Source organism: Scomber japonicus, chromosome 3, assembly GCF_027409825.1.
Source record: "Scomber japonicus isolate fScoJap1 chromosome 3, fScoJap1.pri, whole genome shotgun sequence".
NCBI classification, from domain to species: domain Eukaryota; kingdom Metazoa; phylum Chordata; class Actinopteri; order Scombriformes; family Scombridae; genus Scomber; species Scomber japonicus.
In genome coordinates, this window is record NC_070580.1 from 16,142,033 (window position 1) to 16,167,093 (window position 25,061).

Here is a 25,061-nt window from a genome sequence, read left to right on the forward strand (position 1 = left end):
TCAAACTGCCTGATTTAAAAATAGGTTAATTGAAAATTGAGGGGGAAAAGTACTTGGAAGTGTGCTAAAAGATAAGCTATTCCCTGATATCAAAAAATCAACAAAAGTAAAGATAACTGATAATGAAGCAAGATGAAGTAGAGGAAGTAGATCCTTCTGTATTCAGAACACAAAATTACTGAACATTTATTCTTTTCTTGTTCAGTCACAATGCTATTTTGGCAAGATTAAATATTGGGATCAACAATTCTTTGTTTAATAAGTTTGAGGTGATGATTTATATGGATGGACTGTCAAAGAAGATGTCCAAAACGGTCAACATAATTCCCATTATGGGAAAATATATACATAAGAATAAATGGAAGAACAGCAAACCCTTCATAGTCTGTTTTAAAAATGAAATCAATGAGAGACAAGAGAGAAGGTAATTCTGATTAAAGTGCAGTTCTTGCTCAAGGTGATGCAGTGTTAGATAATCATGGACTGTGAGGAGTTACTCTTTACCCAATACTATCACCAACTCTTATCTGATAAAAGAGAGGTATAAAAGGGATGTTGGTGAAGAGGGGGAGTCATTCGCTGGACTGTGAGTTGTTTGTCATCATGACTGCATCTACAAGTTTGAGGGTGCGCCTGCCGGTGCTGGTGGCAGTGATGCAGGCTATCATCCTAGTTCTTTTTGCTATGTTTGTCACTTACGATGACAATGCTAACGCTCAATTCCAAAACAATCAGACCAACCCGATGGATAACTCCCTATATCGTGACTACCCCTACTTTGCTGACGTGCAAGTGATGATCTTTGTTGGTTTCGGCTGCCTGCTGGCCTTCTTCCGATTCTACGGCTTCAGTGGAATGGTCTTCAACTTTCTCACAGCTACATTTTCCATCCAGTGGGCAATCCTTATTCAAGGTTACTTCCAGTTTTACCATGATGGTAAAATTCACCTGGCTGTGATCAACCTGTTGAATGCAGAGTTCGCATGCGCTGTGGTGCTCATCTCCTTTGGGGCCGTGATTGGGAAGACCAGTCCTGTGCAGCTCCTGGTGATGGCTTTGCTGGAGATCCCAATCTTTTCTGTGACAGAGTGGGCTGTATTGAAATACATTAAGATAAATGATGCAGGTGGCAGCATTCTTATTCACCTGTTTGCATGCTACTTTGGTTTAGGGGTGACATTTGTTCTGTACCGGCCAACTTTGAATCAGGGACATGCAAAAGAGATGACTAGTTACAATTCTGACATCCTCTCTGTGTTGGGAACCCTGTTTCTCTGGGTGTTCTGGCCTTCATTCAACTCTGCTCTCACCTTTAAGGGTGACGATCAACACAGAGCCATACTCCATACTTTCCTAGGTCTGAGCGCATCCACTATGACTGCCTTCGCGCTGTCAGCAGTGTTCAATAAGAGAGGCAAGCTCACCATGGCTGATATTCAGAATGTGACTTTGGCAGGTGGTGTGACTGTTGGGGCTTCAGTGGACATGATGATTTCCCCTGCAGCTGCATATGGTCTGGGCATCATGGGCTGTACTGCCTGTTACTTTGGATACAGGTACCTGACCCCCTTTTTAGCACGACGCATGAGGATCCAAGACCAGTGCGGTATTCACAATCTCCATGGGCTCACTGGACTCATATCATCCACAGCAGGGATCTGCGCTATCCTCCTAGCCACTGAGGAAACCTACGGGCCCAGCATGTACCAGATATTTTCCCATCGTGCTCCACCTGAGGGAGATCCAAAGCTCCTGGAGCTTCAGAAGCTGATTCCCGGGCTGAAGCCAGGATTGGGTCGTACTGCGCAGGAGCAAGCTCTCCAACAGGTCGCAGCTGTCTTCATCACCATAGCAGCTTCCGCTGTTGGTGGGGTGCTCACTGGGTTGGTTTTGAAGCTGCCCTTCTTGGCATCCCCGTCCGACGAGGACTGCTTTGATGATGAACTTTTCTTTGATATGCCCCCTGACTTTGCCAGTATAGAAGTGCTCAAGCCCCCTGCAAGCTGTGAAGAAAAAGGACAAACAAGCCCTATGGACACCAAGGTCTGAGTCTCCATACTTAGGCAGCCATTTCAAGCATTTTCCTAACAATCACTGTTGGTGTAAATGTATATATGAGAATTGTTGTCATCACAACTATTTCAAAAGGTATATTTGTTTTTTACCTTGATGTCCAGCAGAGGTGAAGGTTGATTAATTTTCCTATTAGGGGGATAAAATATATTTGGAATCTAAGCTGAAGGGTTCTTAAAAATTAACCAAAACTATTTATATTGTTTGTATGAATTTTACAGTTGGTATATGTATGTAAAATGGCAAAAGAATATGCAATGGGAAATGTAATGTATTATATTATATTTTATTAATTACATTTTAAATAAACTGATTTTTAAAGAAAGATCCTGATGTCTCCCATTTAATTGTTGTGGTGTATCACATTTTCCAGGTAACATATTCAGCTCATGATCACACTGGTTAATTAAATAAAATCAGTAGCTTCATTTCATTTTTCCATGTGATATATATATACTATAGAGGGCACACTGTGCTTTATTGTGCAGGCTGCTCCACCTATTTTTACACATAAGCATAACTTTTTTTTGATACTTTCTTTTTATTGTTTTTCTTTAGCAGTGTATAAATCTGAGAAATCTGAGATAGATCTGTAAAAGAACATGTTGGATCACCATGCTTCTACAGTTTGATCCTTTTTTAATGTCAATGTGATGGACCTTGTCCTGTCGTTCTTATGTATTCAGTCCATTTCTCCCACTTTCAGCAGCATTGATCCTCTTGAGTCCGTATTTCCGTAAGTCAGTTGTTCCATAATATGTATTTCGTCCATAACTTTCATCCATTCTTCCTGTGATGCTGCGTCTGTCTTGTACCATTTTCTTGTAATTGCCTTTTTACAGGCTACTAACATAATTTTCAATATGTATCTATCATCTTTCAACACAACATTTCCCGTAATGACACCAAGATATAATAATGTACAAGACTTGGATACACCATAACCCAAAATTCTGCATATAACTAAATGAACATCTTCCCAAAATGTTGTGATCTTAGGACATAGCCAGAACACATGTGAATGGTTCACATTTACCTCTCCACAGCTTCTCCAACATGGCTGTGGCAATGAAGTATGTTTATTCCTAATTTTGGGTGTTCCTAAGCATAACTTTACTAATCATTAGACATTTCACTCTATCTTTATCTGGACATTGTGGGTCTTGCCTGATGGTGTTCAATGTCAAGCATGTGACAGATGTTTTTATAACAAGGCAACATCAGATCAATTAACACATAAACCAGATTAAGACTCTGACCAAGTACTTGATAGTATTTGATAGCGATAAATACCTGTTGCTATGAATACAGTTTTATTGGTATGTCGTAAACAGCCCCAATAATACAGCATGCCATGCTCATGCTAGCCAAAGAGTGTAAAATATCACACAAAGCAATAATGTTATCTCAATTACTAAGAAAGCCCTGTTAATGGCAGACCAAATTCCTTTTCACTTACACAATTAAAACGCTTATTGATTTACACTTGGAGGGTACTTTGCATTGCAAGTAAAATTAACACACCTATGTCTATATTTTATTTATTGTGTTGTTTAACAAACTAATTAATTAGTGTGGCCCTCTTGTCTGACCCTCTTAAAACAAGATTTTTAATTTTTCTAAAATAAAGAGTTTGAGTCAATAAAACATTTATGATGTCCTGTATGATAAGTACCAGATTACAGTTGTTGGTTTTATCATCTAGGAGAGGGATTTGTAGTTAATTAGTGATATGGCATTAGTTTACAAAGCCAAGAGAGTTATTAGCATCTGTTACAAAGGTTTCTTTTACTGTTTCTTACGATGTAACAAGGATAATCGTCTTATCTAATCATGTACAATGGGAAAGTTTCCATGAAAATTGGAAAGCAGTCTTCAAAGTTACGAGCAGAGTGCTGATGCATCATTTTAGGTTCCTCCTCTGAAATTATTTACAAATGGCAATGAATGATTTAGGGTGAAATAAGCACAAATATTTTCAAGTGGATATGACTTATATATTACAATTTTCCTCTGTAATTTCATCAGCCTGATCAAGAACATCATGCCACTGTGACTGCATTGAAATTTGCCTTGACCTCTAATAAATTGCTACAGTAATCTACGTGGAAATGTGGTGCATCATCATTGACTCTGCTGCACAAAGATTTCAGTTAATATTCAGATTATTGGTATTGATTTCTTGCCTCTATTTATGTGAATTGCTCAGCCCGTTCTTTTTCTCTTTCAATAACTGTTTTTAAAATAAAAGTAATTGTGATACACATCACTAAAAAGACATGCATGTCTGTAATCAATGCTTTGTGAGGTTTTGACACGATACACAAGTGTCATCATTAATCAAAATGTTATTATCAAAATGCCTACATTGGTCTTTCTTCTTTATCATTCGTTAACCAGTACTTCTTAATCGCTGACAGAGACAGTATCAGATATTGCGCTGTCCTGTTGGAGGTCAATTACAACTGCCCTCATGTCTTTAAAAGTTTAGTATCTACCATACTGATTATTGCTCTCTTAACTGTAATTACTGCCATCATAAATAAGGCTGTATGATAGATAATACAAAGTACAGACCGGTCCGACGTGTCTTCCAAAAAGCTTAATTGAATGTTGTTAAGGCTTGAAGCGATGAATTAGGCATAGTGAATGTGTAAAAACATCTTTTGCTCTGTATGTGTGTAGGACATATACTGTATGTTATAAATGAGAAATATATAATATAAAAATTATAACAGCTAACTTAAAGCAGAGCATGCTTTTTACATTCAGTGCAACTTGTAGTCTTTTTGCCTGATCTCGTCAAGTGAATCAGTGACAGGTCAATGACCGTCGATTTCACATGTTTAAACATTGACTCAAGTAAGTAGTATTAATTGAACCTTGGGGTAAAAGAGCTGATTTTTATTGCACCATTTATGTAATCAGTAGAAAATTTGAAGTCAGCAAAATGTGTCTGGTCAGATATTTATCTATGGACACTTGTCCACTTGATGTATTTCCCCTCCACTCAAAAAAGTGCTTTGCTTATCATTACTTGCATGTTTGACTTTCATCGTGCAGAGTTTGACACTAGAAGCCTAGAAGTTTTCAAAAAGTTTGTCTGTGCTCATATTACATCTCAACTGGACATACAGTATGAGCATAATTTTTGAAATCCTGGTCCAGAATGCAACTTATATAACTTGAATGTGAAAAGTTGAAGCATCAAGTGCTCAAGTGCTTTACAGTGAATTAGGAGACATTTTGTGTTCAGCCATTAAACAGGTGAAATGAAAAAAGTATTCACAAATTAGGCTTCTGATTTATAGATTTTTCAATAATGAAGAATGAGTGTATACATTTTACTAATATCTAACTTGGTATTTGAACTTCTTGCTGAAAAAATATCAGACACAAATTGTTATTCAAAGCAGAGCATTTTTATGTCTTCCCCACAATCAGAATTATATATAGTTGGTACAGAAACATTAGCTGTCCAAAAATGCATTGAAATCTTCCTTTAAATGTACATTCTATAGTAATACTTGTAGCAATCAGTTAGTTTGCATGAGAGCTATGACATTTACACCAAAGGGCTGTTGTTTTCGATGTAATGAAAAACAGCGCCATCTTGTGGTAGCTGCTGAAGTTGAAAAACGGCCATTTTTGGCAGTTTAGTATCAGTAACAGTACCGCCCTCAGAGATGGTTGGCGTAACCCTCTCCACCATCTGCATCGTCAATGGTTTTGGCATGCTGAGTTTGCACAGAAGCATACAGATCAGACATGTTTGAGATGGTGTTTGTGTCGCCTTCATCTTCATTTGTCGGCTCCTCTAATTGAACTACATCTGAGTAATGTATCTGTGGAGAGCTGCGGCCAGACTGCACCCGAGGAGCCTTCAGAGTCAAGTTGGCATAGCAGTCCTGAGTTTTGGACTAGAATGAGAAACAAAAAACAAACATGTGATGTCTTCACACATGGGTGGATCCAATATTTGCAAAGTTATCAGTCACTGAAGTTCTGTAGCTCTTGAGTAAATGTTGGTTTTCACCAATGTTACGAAGGCCCTCAGAACCAAAAATGTATATGCACATATCCTAATGGGACTCTTCCAGTCTGATGGCAGTTAGAGTGAAAAATCATCATAATAATAGTCGATTTTTCTGATCACACATTTATATTTATATTTTCTGATACACTGTGTAACCACTTTTGATTTCACCTCTTTTCCACAATCCTTATTTTTTGTTTTCATGTTGCTTATGTTTTTTTCTATCCACTTTGCTTTATCCTTCTTGACAACATTTTCTGTGAAGGTTAGCAATGTGTGTGATTTAATAGCAGATGCACAGCATGATGTGAGCCTACATTAAAGATCTCTGTCTTAGTACAAGAGCGTAAAACACTACCTGTGAGTCAGAATTGACTCTCTGTTTATCCCTCGGAGGCTCGGCTTTTGTAAACACAGCGACGTCTGTGGAGATCAGCATCACATTGTAAACATTGTACACAAATATATAAAGGCGTAGTGAGAGAGAGATACACACACATACAATCCACTTACTTGTTTCCACGAAGCTTAAGTTTCCATAAATAGGATTTTCTTCCATCTGCCGAGTGCTCTGTCTTAAATTGGACATACAGAGAGGGCAATACATTTTTAGCCTTCAGTTTTTCATGCATGGAGTACTACAATGCAGACTATTTAAGAGAACATGAAACAATTTTTTTGTATTTTCCTTGGATCAGTGAATATATACCTTTGTCTTCCCCTTGGTCGACATGCCCTTCTTCCTGTGATAGTATACAATGAGGAAAACGTTTGCTATCAGATACAGAAAAAGTACATATATTCGCTGAATTTGTAATAGCAAATATTTTGATTACCTGAGCAAAGTTGTGTTACACAGTAAAAAATATTTAAAGACAGTGAGAGAATAAGCACTGCACCGATGGCTCCAAATAGTAGATATGTGTCTGTAGGGTTCAGACCTAAAATGCTTTTGCCTAGAAAGAAAGAAGAAAAGGGAATTATATTTATTATAGATCATCCAAAATAATTAAATATTCCCTCCAAGTATGTAACACATAAGAATTCTCTGCTTTGAATAATTATTTGTGATTGATATGTTTTTTTTCACAAAAACGCTCAATTATGTGGTTGGAAATTCTTAAACTGACATCTACTCCTCCGGTCATTGAGTTTGACTTCTCCTGCTTCAATGTCTACTGTAGGTTTATACTGAACCATGACTGGCTCCCAAACTTATCCATCCATCAATTAACTATCCGGTGTGTGATCGTATCTCTACACACAAAGGTGACAACACACAGACACGGACACAGCAAATTGAATTGTGAGGAAAAATTAGAGCATTCAGCAACCCTCACAGACATCAGGACTTGATGCAAACTTCCCACAGGGAGATCCCACTCACTGGTGTCAGAGCTAACCACTGTGCCAAAGGAGATTCAAACTTAATTTATTCCAGGAACCAAGGACAATGGCTTTTGCTCTTTAAATATGTGAAATTTCATACAGGTAGAGGCTATAAAAAGGGCAGCCCTGGTGGAGTCCAACCCTCACTGGAAACGAGTCCGACTTATTACCGGCTATGCGGACCAAGCTCTGACACCAGTTGTACAGGGAACAAAAGGCCCATATCAGGGGGGTCTGATACCTCATACTCCCGGAGAAACCCCCACAGGACTCCCCGAGGGACACGGTCGAATGCCTTCTCCAAGTCCACAGAACACATGTGGACTGGTTGGGCAAACTCCCATGCACCCTCAAGGATCCTGCAGAGGGTGTAGAGCTGGTCCACAGTTCCACGACCTGGACGAAAACCACATTGCTCCTCCTAAATCCGAGGTTCGACTATCCAACGGACCCTCCTCTCCAGTACCCTGAATAGACCTTACCAGGGAGGTGGAGGAGTGTGATACCCCTATAGTTGGAACACACCCTCCGGTCCCCCTTCCTAGAAAGAGAGACCACCACCCCAGCCTGCCAATCCAGAGGCACTGACCCTGATGTCCACGTGATGCTGCAGAGTCGTGTCAACCATGACAGCCCCACAACATCCAAGGCCTTGAAGAATTCCGGGCGGATCTCATCCACCCCCAGGGCCCTGCCACCGAGGAGCCTTTTGACCACCTCTGCGACCTCAGCCCCAGGGATAGGAGAGCCCACACCCGGGTCCCCAGGCCCTGCTTCCTTACCGGAAGGCGTGTTGGTGCGATTGAGGGGGTCTTCAAAGTATTCCTTCCACCACGTCCCGAGTCGAGGTCAGCAGCGCACCGTCCCCACCATACACAGTGTTGCTGGTGCACTGCTTCCCCCTCCTGGGACACCGGATGGTGTCCAGAGCCTCTGCGAAGCTGCCCAGACGGTCATTTCCATGGCCTCACTGAACTCCTCCCATGTCCAGGTTTTTGCCTCAGTGCCCACCGCAGCTGCTCTCCACTTGGTGGTGTCCTGGTGCCAAGTGCACATATGGACACCCTTATGTTTGAACATGGTTTTGGTTATGGACAATCTGTAACGAGCACAGAAGTCCAATAACAAAACGCTGCTCGGGTTCAGATCAGGGCCGTTCCTCCCAATCATACCCCTCCAGGTCTCATCATCTGCCAACGTGAGTGTTGAAGTCCCCCAGCAGAACAAGGGAATCCCCAGGGGAAGCACTCTCCAGCACCCCCTCTAAGGAGTCCAAAAAGGGTGGATACTCTGAACTGCTGCTTGGACCATAGGCACAAACAACAGTCAGGATCCTTACCCCCACCTGAAGGCGGAGGGACGCTACCCTCTCATCCACTGAGGTAAACTCCAACATACCAGCACCAAGCTGGGGGGCAATGAGTTTTGCCTCCAGTGGCAACTCCAGAGAGGAAGAGTCTCCATCCCCAGGCCTGGCTCCAGGCGGGGGGCCCTGGTGACCCGTATCCGGGCAGGGGAAACGAGGTACCATATGTTTTATCCATCATAAGAGGTCTTGTGAGCTACACTTTGTCTGGTCCCTCCCCCAGTACCTGTTTGCCATGGGTGACCTTACCAGGGCCATAAAGCCCCCGACAACTGAGCTTCTAGGGTCATTGGGACACGCAAACCCCTCCACCACGATAAGGTAGTAGCTAAGGGAGGAGAGGCAATAAAGCCAATAATAATAATTCAGTAAATACATTAATAGAGCAAGGACAAAGCAACAGGAAAACACAGTAAATGTAGGAGATACATTTGTGTACTGTGTCACCGTCAGTTTGCTGTCAAGAATGCATACATCACTGGAAAATTTACTGACAGGTGTGTTTTCTGTTGTGTACTTATTTACAGAGAACTGTAAGCTAAATTTTATTTTGTAATGATTGTGGCCTTTCAAATCTGGGACACAGTGGTCAGCTGACTTAATGTAGTTTCCTGTTTACAAAGTGCTTTGTCTAGTGCAAGAGTGGCTGCCGCTTGGTTCGTCACTCAAAGCCAGATATGAAGAAGGGGATGCAGGGCTGTAAAAAGGATAGTTCAACATGATGATAAATAGATGATTCACTTTCCTATTGAGAGCTCGATAAGAAGCTTGATATAGTCTTAATATATATGTTAATATGAGCTGTATAATATGAGTGTTATTATCAATGCCAAACTAAGATTTGAACTTAAATACTGAACATTTGACTTTGACGTTTTTCTCACCAATTAATGAATTATAAATTTATGTAGCTAAACAAGTTGCCAATAGCATGACTGAGATGTAAACATGTAGTCATTGGACAGTTGAAATCTGGAAAAAACAGGCCATTAAATAAATCATGAGCATACAACTGTAGTGCTCTTTGGGTGCTGTGGTGCAAGAGATTTGCACCCTACTTACTTCAGTTGATCTGCTCAGTAATCAGCAAGAAAAGATGCGGTTTCATTGATGCTTGCAAGCATGAAATGTGAATTGTGTGATTGCAAAATACAGTTGCATTTTCTTGCAAAAGTACATACTCAGCAAAACATGCTGGATGCCTTTCCTACCTCACACAGCATTTGCAAAACCTCGTGTCAGTCCAGTTTTTCAGTAGATGATCACACTTAAATCAAGTCAAATGTTCAATCAATACGCATTTTTTTGGATACAGCACTACATTAAATTTCAGACGAATTCCACAGACTTCAGCATGCAATGGTGTATTGGGTATTCTGTATTTTGGAAATTTGATAAATTGTGGTGTTGGTTGTGTTGCCACAACTAAATGGTTTAAAAACTGACAAGCAGTAGGTCCGTTTTGAGGTAACAGAGGTTAAATACCCGCTCAAAAAAGGGACATGCACTTACATTACAAACAGACTGCGTCTCTCTGAATATTATCTAATGAAAAGGACCTCTGTTATGAATATAACTAATACAATATGAATATTGTTTTTCATGTTGTGGGGGTGTGAAGTGCTGTGTGCATACTGTTGCATGTTGCTTTTGGGCAAAGACAGCATCAACCTAATTAACCCACAGAGTAATACTTAAGCATGCCTCTGAGTGATAAACTGACTCCTTTCATTCATCAGAGTTTCTGAAGGATATAATTAATCACATTGTATTGTTACCATGGTAGCGTCACATTAGAGTTCAGTATCTTGTGCTGGGTAATTGCATTTACATTAGAGTAGAGATTTTTAGCATCAGCTACTTCCAAGATACATGGAGAAGGAAAGGAGTCTGATGGGGTGAAGACTCAAGTCAAGTCAAGTCAAGTCAAGTTTATTTATAAAGCACATTTAAAAACAACCCCAGTTGAGCCAAAGTGCTGTACAGTTATTAAAATACAATATAATCACACACAATATAATAGTAAATAAAACAATAAAGGAATAGTAAGAGCTCAATTTAAAAACTAAAATTAGAATAAAAACAAATAAAAGTAAAATAAATAAAAAAGTAGGAAGCCAAGGATTCTTGCCTAGCTGGGACGGAACGCCAATGAAAAAAGATATGTTTTTAATAGTGTTTTAAAATGCTCTACAGACTGTGCAGCTCTAACGTGGAAAGGTAGGCTGTTCCACAGCTTGGGGGCCACCACTGAGAAGGCTCTGTCCCCCAGAGTAGAGAGTCTGGACCGAGGTACAGCCAGGAGCAGCTGGTTAGTCGACCTAAGAGCTCTGGATGTACTGTGAGGCTGTACAAGCTCTGATAAATAAGATGGTGCCAGACCATTAAAACACTTAAAAACAATTAATAAAACCTTGAACTGGATCCTAAAATGAACAGGCAGCCAGTGCAAAGATGCAAGGACAGGACTGATGTGATCACGCCGTTTCTTTCCAGTCAGCAGGCGGGCGGCTGCATTTTGGACTACCTGTAAACGGCGCAGTGCTGACTGGTCGAGACCAACAAACAAAGAGTTACAGTAGTCTAACCGTGAGGTAACAAAGCTATGAATGACTTTCTCCTGATCATTCCTGGGGAGATAAGCCTTTGCTTTTGCTATTAATCTTAGCTGGAAGAAGCTTGTTTTCACGATGGAGCTTATCTGTTTATCAAACTTGAAGTCACTGTCCAAAATAACACCAAGGTTCCTTGCAGATGGGTGACAGTGAGGCTTCAGGGTGCCAATGGCGCTGTCATAGCCATCTAAGAGATTTTGTTGCCCGAATAAAATAATCTCCGTTTTATTTTTATTCATGGAGAGAAAGTTCACTTCCATCCAAGATTGAATGTCCTTGAGGCAGTCTAATAAGACCTGGACAGAGGCTTGGTCATTTGCTTTTAAGGGCATATAGATTTGCACGTCATCTGCAAAGCAATGAAATGAGACATTGTGCTTTCTAAATATGGATTCCAATGGCAACATATATATCGAAAAGAGGAGGGGGCCCAAAATAGAACCCTGAGGCACCCCACAGCTCAGGGGGGAAGTGGCCGAAGTATACTGGCCCGTCCAGATGAGCCAGAAACAATTGTAATATAAAAAATATTGCACTAAAATGTGTACTGACACTGGTGAAGGCCACAAGCGGAAACACATTACTAAAGGTAAAGGTAAAAATGTGTGAAAACTTTTAATCACCCACAAAAAATGTGCAAGCTGATCTACTAATGCATACTGAGGGAATTACATTTTTTTTTTTGTTATAACTCAATACACTTGTTAACCTCTTAGAACCTGATCAAATTAAATTTCTGCTCGTCCAGACTCTCCATTCAGACACGCAAAACCCTCATTTAAACTTATACTGCTGTCTGTACCCTGTTGCATCTGTTTTCATTTATTCTAAGTAGCACCCGCAAAATGCACGCAAACTAAACACGCAATCTATTGCACCGTGAACGCAATTTAGTACCCTTTATTTGGGATCTTAGAAAATCAGGCCCATAGTGTTGCCAGAGACCACAAGTACACCCATGTGCAAATTTCAACCTCAATTATTTATAGTTTGTACATTGTATTAGTTAGACATGAACCCTTCTTAACTGTGGAACTGGGTTACTGTTGTTTTACACCCCCGCATGCTCTGTTGTGACAACAGCAGAGTTGTCAGAGTTGAAAAGAAAATGGGCAACTGATTGGTAACCAAAGACCAAAGTTAAAGAAGAATTGATGCAGTGCAATGAATTTGTTTTTTGGATTTGGCTTTATTTTCCTTATAAAACTCAAATTCTGCCTCTTATACATTCATCTGAATCACCAGTGGCAGATCGATTGAGACTTCTGCTTGATCTAAACATACGGTGTCCCTAACTAACTTGTAGTGACCACATAGCTCCATGTTTTCTTTTACATGCGATATCCTCACTTTACATTGCATTCTGAAGATAAGAGGTAAAATAATCCTTTATTAATCCCACAGTGGTGAAATTTGCAGTTACAGCAGCAAATGGGATAGTGCGATAGCAAGAAGCATCAGTAAAAAAGCATGGTGTAGCAGGAAGGAAGGACCTGCAGTGTCTTTCCTTTACATGCCACCATATTTTGTCTAACAAACACATCCTTTCCTCACTCTAAAAAGTATAACTGATTCCTCTGTATTATTTCTGTGTAAATATGGTGTATAGAATGAGTTCCTAGCTGTTCCGCTCACACCTCTTGCACTTTATATACAATTTGATTACTGCCAAAATCCTGTGATGACCAGATGTTCTTAACTGTGAACACTGAGAATCTCTGTTAGACATTTGAGCAGAAAAAGTCATAATTGTCCTTTCAATCTCCCAACAACCCTCACATCAAAAATCAAGTTGCAGCTCACATTTAGATGACATTCTCTTAATTCAAGACTTACCTCTTGTGTCATTGCAATTGGGTCCCATGACAACGAAGCTTTGACCAAGGACACTTCTCTCTCTCTGTGTATGTGTGTCTCTGTCACCGTATCTGTGATAAACACGTCGACAGCATCTGTTGTCTTGTTTAGTATGAAGCTATACAGGTGGAGCAAGTGTTCCTTCAAAGGGACTGTTAGAAGTCACAGGATGTGTGCTTTTGCAGAAAACCACAAACTGTTTTTAAACTGAGTATAATCTCATTTTACTGAACCTCTTCTGACAATATTAAGGAATACAGAACTGAAAACAGCATTCTTTTAATTTAATTTTAATTTGACTGATGTTAGTATCTACTTAATTTGTCACATTTTAGAATTAAAGAAAAACAAAATCAACACAGATTGGAAACAGGTACATCCATAAGTCAAAGAAAATGATGCATGAACTCATTAGCCAAATGCAGTCATACATTTCCTTTTATTCCAGTGGACACAGATCTCTTGACACACCTGTCAAGGCAGCTATAAAATTAAACTAACCATTGAGCAAGAAAAATTCCATTAACAGCAGAACATTTTCACCTCAGGAGCAAGTTGATTTCTATATATTTATTTATTTTCATTCACAATGAGCTTATAAAACTAAAGGAAACCTTTTCTGTGGAACTGAACTGGCTTGATCAGATTATACTGTTGTTAAAGACTGTCTCTATGCACACCATTCAGGGCCCTCATTTTTGCAACATGCAAGCTGCGACTTGCAACATGACTTCATTTCCTCTCACATTCATTTTGACACACGTAACTAAAGAAAACACTATGTTTCCAACCAGTGCGCAAGAATACAAGAGGAGTGAAACATTTGTGGAAGGGGCAATGGTTTTGATATTACACTTGATGTTTACATGGACTTTTAAGAAAGCATGGCTTCTCAGCTGTGTGCATGCATCACTCAAATATTATCAAGCTTTCTCATCATGCGTTTGTGCAGCCATATGTTTGGCTTTTCCACATACTTTAAATCTCTTATTTATGAGTGCTCTTGTCATTTAAGGATGAACTCAGTTTGTTTTCTGGACTCTGCTGTTACCACTCTGCTAGATTTATCATTTTTAGCTGATCACCAACATTAGAAAATGAGAGAAACATTACTTCCTTCAGGTCATATCAATTTTATTAATGTTAATCATCCTGCATTTAGTTTTATTGTTCAATTATTAAGTAGCATGAGTTGAAGAATTACATCCACATAAAGTGACTAGATAAGATGTTTACACGCCACAGTACTCAGGTTTTCAGAATTAACATTTGATGTTTACACCAAACACCAGATCATAACTGGGGTGCTGCACATGTAAATACACTCAGTGGTAATCAATGAATGTAGAGTGAAATATGCCACTCACTGTATCACAGTTTTGACAATCTTTCCAATTGTTCCTGTCTTCTAGTCATCATTATTTATCACATTCTTTCTAAAAACCCACAAATGATCCCTTTAAGTAAAGGCTATTTAAAGAATAGAGTTGCATTTGGTTGTATTGGACAGTCACTGTGACAACAACACGAGAGAAGGGAGACTAAATGTCATGAGAGTGGACCACAACCACAAAAGCCCCCAGTGCTTTCCACCTGCCTTCATTTAAAAGTACAGATAGTTCATAAACACCTTTTTTTCACTTCCACCCTTCAATGATTACATTAAGGACTGCTTATCTTGAAAGACAGATTGAAATGTTGTAGTTTGTATAAGACAGATAAAAGATAACAGGAAAATGTTTCATTCCTATAAATCAGATGGGGTTTTTTTGTCCTACACATATAAACTTACTTATATTTGAAAAAGAATAGTGTGGATTCCGATTTCTTCAAAAGAGTTTTCAAGGTTATTTTCACACATACCACCCGCCAACTGCTTCTTGACAAGTGGTGGTGGTGACTAAGTTGTAGATCAAGACATCCACCTTCACATTAAAGTGAATAATTTAAAGTCAAATATCCTTAAGGCTTTATAAGTAAGCAGTCAGGATTTGTGAGTTTTTAAAGGAAATATAAAAGGGCACATGGGACAGACTACTCCAATGCATTTATTTAGATGTGCTGAGGTTACCAGAAGCAGCAGAACATTTGTATCTGGAGGCACTATTAGTATTGTTTGGTGCATTGACCAAAAACCCTGTAAAGCTCCACTGGTCACTGTGCATTAGTCATTTTGCTGTAAATTTCCCAACAGCGATCATGGGATTCTCCTGTATTCAGCTGGTATTTAAAACATGCTGCCTTCACATACAGTATGTTATGTATTTCCTCTAAATGAGCTACAGTGACATCCTATGGAAGTGTATTACATTCACTTGAATAAAAATAAAAAAAATCCGGTTTTTCTGAGTAATTTATTTTTTTGGTCTTTTTTCCGAGGTAATTATTTCTGTTTTTCTGAGTAATTTTTTTTGGGATTGTTTTTTTTTTTTCGAGGTAATTATTTCTGTTTTTCTGAGTCATTTTTTTTTCTGTTTTCCAGAGTAATTTTTTTTTATGCTTGGTTTTTCGGGGTAATGTCTTTCTTTTCTGTTTTTTCAGGCTTTTTTCTGAGTTTAGAGGGCATTCAAAACGTTGGACACATTCACTCTTTATTGAGAGCTCGATGTAATGGAAGCAAACATGATCTGCTCGTTTAGTTTAATCAAGTTTTACTTTGATCTGGGTTTAAGATACTGGGAGATTGTCCTGTCTTTAAGTCATACAGATGGTATTACTGAAAAGAAAATTGGCTGATGAGCTGCTAACCTCACATTTAATTCATATAAAGGAAGAATATGGAGATATAACCAACTAGTCTGATGAGTGTAGAGGTGTGTGTGGTTGTACTGTAGCAGCCTGGTGTCATCAGCTGATTTAATAAACAGTGAGTGGCTGTGCGTAATGGCACTGTGCTCTGTGCAGCATATCAGAGGCTACAGACTTTCAAAGGTTGTTAGGACTGTCCGCAGCGGTACTCTCCATTTTTTACAATTAAATCTGATAAATATTATGACTAACTAATATGACATGTATTTTTAATATGTTGCTGTACATCATAATAGGAATTCACATTGCGGTCCTTTTATTTGTAATGTTTTGCAGGTTTGTGTGCACAACTGTGTGCACAAGCACAGTGTCTGTGTGCAGCGCACCCGCCTATATTTTTGGTTGCGCCACCAATGCGCCTGACCACACTTCATTTTGAGACCAACATGCCCATTTGCTATTTAGACAACGTGGGCACAGGGCGAGAAAATGACAACTGCGGCGGGGGAAACTAACAAAGACACATGTGCCACGTCTGCCATCCGCTGTGCGCCGACCGCAAGATGGGGCCATTGGTGTCTATTAATATTAGTGGGCTGATATTGTTCATATCCTGTTGCAAAGTGATAAGTGGTGGAAGAAGTAATCAGATCCTTTGTCACAGAGTAAAGAAAATTGTGATATTCAAAATTTTACTTCAGAAAAACGTATGAAAGTACTATCAGCAAGATGCATTTGAAGTATTGTATTAAAAGTAAAAATAATCATGCAGCAGAGGAAATGCTGTTTGCTGTATATAATTGTATTGTCTTATATTCCTGATGCACTAACATGTAAATGGTATTATAGAGGGATCTAGTATTAACTACTTGACATATTGTTGGGGAGTTTGTTCTACAGAGAAGTATCTTAGTCTGTAAGATGTGCAGACTGTGCAGTTTGACTAAGGTTTTTTTCACATTCATGTGCTGTAAGTGGAAAGTTTCATGTTGACAGATCACTGATGAAGCTGTTCTACCGTGCTTTTATTGAGTCTGTCATTTCTTTCTGTATGGTGGCATGGTTTGGCAACGTGTCTTTAAAGAGCAGGAACTCACTGAGCCAGGTCGCCAAATGGGCTAGCAGGACGATCGGTCAGACACAGCTTAGCCCAGAAGCCCTGTATATAAGACAGCTGCAGCGGCTCACTGGTTCCATCTTAGGGGACAGGTCTCACCCCCTCTATAGTGACTTCCTGCTCCTCCCATCTGGCCGCAGGTACACCGTACCTAGGACCAAAACTAAAAGGCACAGGTCTAGCTTTGTCCCTGCAGCCATCATACATCTTAATAAGAACTAGTGATCCCTGGTTGGGGAGTTGTGGAGTTGATGATGATGATGATAGTGATGATGATGTTGATGTTGACGATGATTGTGTATATGATGGCGATGATGATATGATGATGAGTGCACTTATGCACTTTATGCCATGCACTTTTAGGGTAGCCACCCTACATATATAATGCACTTTATGACGCAGCATGGGGATGATGACGAATTGTGTAGCTATTTTACTGTTTTCATTTTATTGTATTGTATTGTATGAATGTCTCTCACTGCAAGCCAAATGTACCAGCGGGTACAAATAAAGAAATCTAATCTAAAATCTAATCTAAGTTTGTTTGTGCTCACTGACAATCTGATTTAAAAGGGCAGACGTATGCAAGCATGATTTGTGACATCACTGTGACTAGTTTTGGAGCCAATCCTGGTTCAATAGTCAATTTACACAAGTGTGATGTGGAAGCTTCAATCCTCCAACACTGAGAATAGACTTTACAGTGAAGTAGGGGACATGTTGTGTCCAGCACTTTAACTTGTGAAATTAAATATATGTGCATAGTTGTAGATTGTGGAATCAGTCGAAAGAAGTAAATTTAAATTTAAGGACTGAACAAGATCAGACACAAATTAGTATTCAAAGTAGAGTATTTTAAATAGCCTACATCTTAAAACATGTCCGCAGCGGATCTTTACACACAAGTGCAAATTACATTATATGGAAATACTCAGGATTTCACAAGGAGAGATTGCCAAAAGAAATAATGTGCCACAGTGCAGTCCAACCCTTACTAAAACTACTGTATGGCTGTAATTGCAAATTTAAATCTGTGCTGACAAGTGCAAAACTCATAGACTACATAGTATGCAAACTGAGTGTAGAATGAGTATCTCAACTTATTAAAGTTTGCACAGTACTGTGTGGGAGCAGAAGTTTGAGCGAGTTGTCAAATGTTTGTCAAATGTTATTTTACCAGTATCACTGTGTCCCATGTACATATAATCTTGATAACAGTAACCATAGAAAGAAATGAATGAAAAAAATGTTCAAATTATGTAAATAACTGCTTATGCATATGTTTATGATGTTAATTAATACAAGAAATAATTAACCAGTGAGCCGCTGCAGCACTATGAAATGTACACAAGGGCATATTTACTTGACAAGCAGCATCAGGTCCATTGATCCAGATCCCCTGATGGTGTCACGGAGTTATAGACGTAGATCTGCTGCTGTAATTGAACCCAGGGTTTTCCTATCTTGATCACTGCGCGCTCACATAAAGGGGAGGTGTTTGCAGCGTCTGGCCAATCACAAACATGGAGAAACCCTGCAGAGCAGACTACTTTACCCCGGAGGAGCAGACAATTATTCTTCAACAATATGAAGAATTCAAACACATCATCCAGGCCAAAAGCAACACTGTTGCCGCAGCAAAAGCCAGGAAGGAAAGCTAGCAGAAAATTGCCAACATTAAGTTTAATATTCAACATTCATTTCACATTCAAAATACAAACCTATTATGCGCTTCAACTATTTGAGTGAATGATGATGTGTCAAACCAACTGTATAACATCCAGACTAACATCCCTCATGTGCCACAAGGATTCTTTTTTAAATATATATTTTGGTCAGCACAGGAGGCACAACTACCCTGAATTATTATGCTACCTTCGGCTGCTCGTGAGCACGAGACATGTTTCTTGTGTTCTTGTGAGCACGAGAAACCAAAGTTTTTTTCTTTTTACCATGTCCCTTCACGGACTCCGTACGCTACAGCAACTCATAAACTTGAATCGCTGCTTCTGCTTCTTCATTTTCCGCGGAGTCAACGAGCGGAAATACAGACAGCGCCAATCTTCTATTGAAATCCACACTGTGGTCGGAGGTGGAATTATATCCGAGGCTCACATTGCGCGCGCCCCCCACCTACAGGCCACAGCCGGGACCCCTCTCCAACAGGCGGGTCTAACGACTTCTTATCCCGCCCCCTTGCTCTGCTCCTGTCCTCTCTGCTCCTGAACGCTGATGTGTTACTAACTTCAGCCATCAAGTCTGCAAAAATGTTCAATTTCGGATCAAAATTGGTGCTGCTGTTCCTCCTGGCCTTCCCCTGCGGATTACTATCCATCGGTAAGTCATGTTGGCTCTGTTTGACTCGGTTTATGTTTCCGCCTGTGTAAAGTTAAAAAGTTTGAACACAGCCTAACATATTGACGTGGCATAGTCAGAGAAGTATAATTACTTAGGCTGCCGTCTGTCTTCACGGCTGCTTTGCTAACATGAATATAGAAACGTTTTCTACATTAATTATTTATAATTATGAGGCAGACTCGATATTCTGAAGTGAATGAAAATGACTGAGTCCTTCCAGCTGCTGCCGCTTGAAGAAATAAGTTAAAGTTAAGTTGAGTCAAAGAGTCTCAGTTTTCTGCGGTTCAGAGGAGATATCAGGGCCAAACAAAAGTTATACATTTTGGACAAAAGTGTAAACGGCTCCCTCTGGCTGGGACACGTCACCATAGATAAGATGGTAACCCGTGTTTCACATCTGTAGGGGAGCTTCATTGTTCTGCTGACTGACTACAGTAAATGTTAATCAATAGTTACCATGAGTTTGAAAATAGGCTTTGTTTAATCTAATGATTTATTTAAAACTGAATTTGAATGGTTGTGACTAGTACTACCAGTTGAATCCATTTTAAACTGTTACATAATATTACTTGTCTGTGCTTTTTGCATTAGTTATCTTCCAAATGAGTTCTGACTGACAGCAAAAAAAGATTCACCTCTTTACTGCTACACAACAAAAGGCTTTCCCCACAAGTAACCACCTGAAATGAATACATATATTTGATTAAATGGCTTGGTACAGACATATATTGATACATGGAAATATTTTATGGATGATTATTAGTCTTGCCAAAAAACATTCCCACACAGACTGTTTCAACAAAGAAAATATAAATATTAGCAATCTGGGTTTGACAAACAAATGTTGGCATTTATTCCAAACATTGCTAGATCTGACAATACACTTTTAAAACATTTTTTAAAACCAGAAAAACATATTTCATCAGCATCATGATGTTCACAAACAGTAATTTAATCTTATAACATGGTACTATGTTGAAGCTTTCAACCTCCCCCTGTTGTCTCCTCGCAGGCCATGTCTCTGCAGAACCAGACTCTGCTGAGGAGACTGATCCAGATGTTGCAGTAGATGAGGAGGAAGATGAAGAAGAGGTGCTTGTTGAGGAGGACCAGATACAAAACACGGTATGTATAGGTTATCATACAGCAGCACACGAAGCAAAACCATCGTTTTTATATGCAGACCGTTAAGTTACTAAGTCAGGTTGTATTGATATTCAGGAAGGAGACGACGACGACTCTGAAGCTGCTGATAAACTGATGACTTCTCACCCTGATGCCGACACAACCATCATCTTCATGACAGGAGAAGGTTGGTCTGGCTCTCTTTTGCTTTGGTTTATCAATTGTTGAGATTTTACAGCATTAACACTCATAACATTTGTTGTCAAAAATTGAAGCATAAAATGCAAGATCCTTTGACTATAATTAATATGTATTTACATCTATTATAACTTTAGAGTTCCCTGCCAATGAAATTGTGAGGTTCCTGGTGGGTTTCACCAACAAGGGGAGTCTGGATTTCACCGTTCAGTCGTTGGAGGCGTCCTTCCGTTACCCCCAGGACTTCCAGTTCTACATCCAGAATGTAAGTGGGATCTAAAATAAAATCACCATCAAACATCTCTTTTCATCTGTAGCTGGATACGTAGCAAAGTCATTTAGAAATGCAATCATTTGTTGAATATGTTTTGACTTTGAGATTATCAAACATATTTCTGCACCCTGTCTCAAAGTTAAGGATGTGGTCGTAGAACGTTATTTTTTAATGTCTTTCTGAATGATGTAGACTAAGGCTTATAAAATGCTGATTTGTTGTAAACTCAAACAATTAAGGCCAAATAATCCAAGGCTTTCTTACAATTTCATGTAATCTCTCTAATCACTTTTTTAAATAGGAGCTACGTTTGCTGTCTGTCCTGCCACCTAACAGAATAAATACTACTGGAAAACATGAACCATGTGTTAGTTTTAAAAGTCTATTTTTTTAACAATGTATGTTTGTGTAGTTCACAGCTTTGCCCCTGAGCACCATTGTTCAGCCTCAGGCTCAGGCCTCCTTCGAATACTCTTTCATCCCAGCGCAGCCCATGGCTGGCCGTCCATTCGGTCTTGTTATCCTCCTCAACTATCTTGACACTGAGGTAAGAAAGTTTTTCATCATTTTTGGTTGGTGCTAGTTGTCTGTTCAGGTTTTTAGAGGCAAAAACATAGTGTGATAATGTTAGACTGTAACTGTCAGGATGATTTATGCAAATGTATACCTGCAGAGACAATTTTCAGCAAAGCAGTTTCCCTCAATGTAAGCCTTCACAGCTGTATTTTTTTCCATTTTTGTGTAATTGAGACTACTGCTGGCATCTTGCGGTCATTCAGCCTGCTGAGCTTTGACTGTTGTTTTCATGCTGTTAATGAAGGACGTGAAGACTGCTGAGTCATCTGGGCAAAGAAAGTTCTTGAAAGTTTAAGGAACTTGTTTATTAAAGGGTAATTATTTAATGGTTGTTTCAATTTTTTCTTTAGGGCAACGTGTTCCAGACTGCCGTTTACAACCAGACTGTCACCATCATTGAGAAAGATGAAGGACTGGACGGAGAAACGTAAGGCTTTATGGGTTTATGTTTTATGCTATCATGTAAATACCTAATATCATGTAAATACCTGATAATAAGAATGTGCTTTCAGATGGTCAGTTGCTATTTATATTACATTACTGCAGTTTTATACAGGAAAGAGTGCATGCTAAAGCACCAAAATGACTGCATCTTAACACTAACTGTGGGAAGTGGGTGGAAAGCACGTTTAATTACATGGGTCAAAAAGTACACCTATTTCTGCATCCAAGCTTTAAATAATGTTTAAATCTCAGTATTTTTCCTACATAATACCATCAGAATCCAACGTTCTCACTATGCCAGCTTCCCCAAACTACCAAGCCTGTAAACGGAGGTGTGAAATTGGCACAAAGTGATTAGTTGTCAGAATTGTGCAGCTGGTGGAGACACAGGAACTGTCACCAGCAAATTAGTCAAGCAAGAGAAAATGTTTTCCACCTAGAAATCTCAAATCGAGGCCCAGTTTTGTTTCATTAGTCTTCAGTCTGAAAGTTCTTGCTAAAAAATCAATCATTTGTACACCTTATTTAGTCAATTAACTGCAGACAAGAGGTCATAGAAGTGTTTTTATACCACTCTCCTCAACTAGTCCAGTGATGAAAACTGTTCTTTGTTGCTAGAGATGTTTAAATAAAAAGCAAATTCAAAATCAAGAAGCTATGGAACTCGTTGATTGATTTTTATCCACTGATTAAAGAATTCACTTTGCTTTATCTGCAGGATGTTCATGTACGTCTTCCTGGTTGGACTGGTGGCCCTGATGCTGTTTGGAATATACCAGGTCCTGGACTCAAGGACGGTACGTGTTTATTTCAATCAGATGTATTTGTAATCATTTTGTTTTGTTATTACCAATGCAAATGTAAAATCCATGTAAAATCAATAGTTTTAAACAGGACAGACTGAGATTGAGGCAGGATATTCGATTAGGTAGATTAAATGTGATGTGTTTAACTTGTGTTTTTCAGAAAAAGAGACTGTCAGCGAAAATAGAGAAAGGCACCATCGGGATAAACGATGTGGACATCAGCTGGATCCCTCAGGAGACTCTCAATGTCATGAGTATGTTCATTTTTATCCCGACTGTCACAAGTAATGACACAGAGAATCCTTTTCACCTCTTTGCCTCAACATCCATTTCTCTTCCGTTCATCATCAAAGGTGATCTTTTGCTCATATTACTGTTCAACTCTGCATATAAACAAGGATCTGTACATTCTGTCTTACAGACAAGGCTTCCCCTAAAACATCTCCACGTAAACGGACCAAGAGGACAGCCGGAGTAGATCAATAAAACTGTCGCTTTCCATCCATCATCATACTGTACATCAGGCTTTCAAAGGCCATTTCCTAACCACAGTATCCCAGTTCCCATTCACAACGGACCAACATTTCTGGAGTCCTATTTCCAGCCTGAGCAAAGTGTTTAAAATGTTTCTATGGATTTCAGCCTGCTGCTCTCTTATCACAACCACAGAGCATTCTGGACACGGCTGCTCTGATTAGAATGACCATTTACACACTAAAACAACTGAACCATTGTTCATTTATAAAGGGATTTTTTTGACAGTGTTGTTGTGTGAAAGTTAATTAAAGATAAACCAAAGTTATTGAAATCGATATGTTGCGTAAAAACATGGGAATGTGGTCCAAACTCACCTCAAAAAGGTGAGAGAGGTGAATACATCAGTTCTGCCTATATGAATGCTGTGGAGTCATAATAATTACATTGGAGATTTATGCTTTATTTGTTATCTGCCATATTAGGATCAAATTGATTTTATGACTTAAAAGCATTCATATGTTATCTGTTGAATAAGATGAATCCTCCTCCTCCTCCTCCTATGTTAATACCATTGTGCCTTATCTGTACCGTATGTGAGGGGCCATGCAAACACCTCCTGTTAACAAAAATAGATGCAATCCGTTAAAACGTTTTCCACTGATGACCGTATGTTTGTGCCATTCAGTGACATATGGTGTGAGGTTTCTTAAAGTTTTGGTTTCATTACAGTGGGGCAATGGCAGCTGCAATCATTAAATAAACATTAAAACAGTGTTCTCTTGAGGTTTCTGCAGGCTAATCCACCTGTTTTTCACCAAAGAGTCTCAGTGGAGCATTTCAGACTCTTTAATGACTGCAAATGGTGCCGTCATTTGGATTATTCATGATAATAAACACCTTTTGGGGAAAAAAATAAAAGGGTGAACAAAATGTGTGTATTTTGTTAGTTGTTCTCTTGGCAATGTCATAAAATGTGCTTCATGCAGTGATGATGTAATCTGAAATATATGACAATGGATGATGCCTTCAGGAAATAAGGAGAAAAACTGTTTTAAGGTTTTTCAGAGCTTTTGGTATTACTTTATTCTACAGGTATGTAAATCTCAAATCATTTTTTAAAGAAAAAATATAAAGTATTTAACAGGAATACAGATAATTAAAACAGACCGTTGTAATTGGTACACTGCAATTCATACGAATACATTCTAGTGTAACCTAGAGAGCTTTTCAGCCAGTGTACAGCAGGTCAGCATGCAAAAATGTGCATTTTGACTAAGGGCAAGCATACTATGCAACATAAATGTTCACTTAGGCTTAAATGGAGCAGTTATTTAAAGAATATTCCTCTGAAAATCCACAACTGCTTTTGTGTGGAGCCCCAAAGCTGTTAAAAGGTAGTAAACATATCAGATGAGTCAAATATAAATACCTGAAAACATCAATAAATAATGCAGGTACTTAGTTAGATGATTTAAAAATGGAATGTAAAGAGAAATAAATGTGTGCACCTTTCCAATTAACCTGTCAGTTTTCTTTTTATTTATCTTTCAGTTCCTCCTTTTTTGGGGTTAGTTTTTTTTATTGCATGTATTTGTGTCTTGA

The 25,061-nt window shown here is 39.1% G+C and overlaps 2 protein-coding genes across 2 annotated transcripts; both read left to right on the plus strand.

Annotated features, from left to right (window-relative positions):
* The first annotated feature begins 603 nt into the window (after positions 1 to 603).
* LOC128355247 (ammonium transporter Rh type B-A-like) lies at positions 604 to 2,049 on the plus strand. Its single transcript, XM_053315495.1, has one exon. The coding sequence runs from the start codon at positions 604 to 606 to the stop codon at positions 2,047 to 2,049; it is 1,446 nt and encodes a 481-aa protein (XP_053171470.1).
* Positions 2,050 to 19,381: 17,332 nt separating this feature from the next.
* LOC128355556 (translocon-associated protein subunit alpha-like) lies at positions 19,382 to 24,377 on the plus strand. Its single transcript, XM_053315847.1, has 9 exons — positions 19,382 to 19,538; positions 20,572 to 20,684; positions 20,781 to 20,871; positions 21,020 to 21,147; positions 21,569 to 21,703; positions 22,083 to 22,159; positions 22,895 to 22,973; positions 23,143 to 23,236; positions 23,404 to 24,377. The coding sequence occupies exons 1-9, from the start codon at positions 19,469 to 19,471 to the stop codon at positions 23,466 to 23,468; spliced, it is 852 nt and encodes a 283-aa protein (XP_053171822.1). The 5' UTR covers positions 19,382 to 19,468; the 3' UTR covers positions 23,469 to 24,377.
* The last annotated feature ends 684 nt before the right edge of the window (positions 24,378 to 25,061 follow it).

Coding starts and splice junctions, on each gene's coding strand:
- LOC128355247 (XM_053315495.1), top strand. CDS start 604: ATGACTGCATCTACAAGTTTGAGGGTGCGCCTGCCGGTGCTGGTGGCA.
- LOC128355556 (XM_053315847.1), top strand. CDS start 19,469: ATGTTCAATTTCGGATCAAAATTGGTGCTGCTGTTCCTCCTGGCCTTC. Junction 20,872..21,019: donor CATCTTCATGACAGGAGAAG/GTTGGTCTGGCT, acceptor TTATAACTTTAG/AGTTCCCTGCCAATGAAATT. Junction 21,704..22,082: donor TCAACTATCTTGACACTGAG/GTAAGAAAGTTT, acceptor TTTTTTCTTTAG/GGCAACGTGTTCCAGACTGC.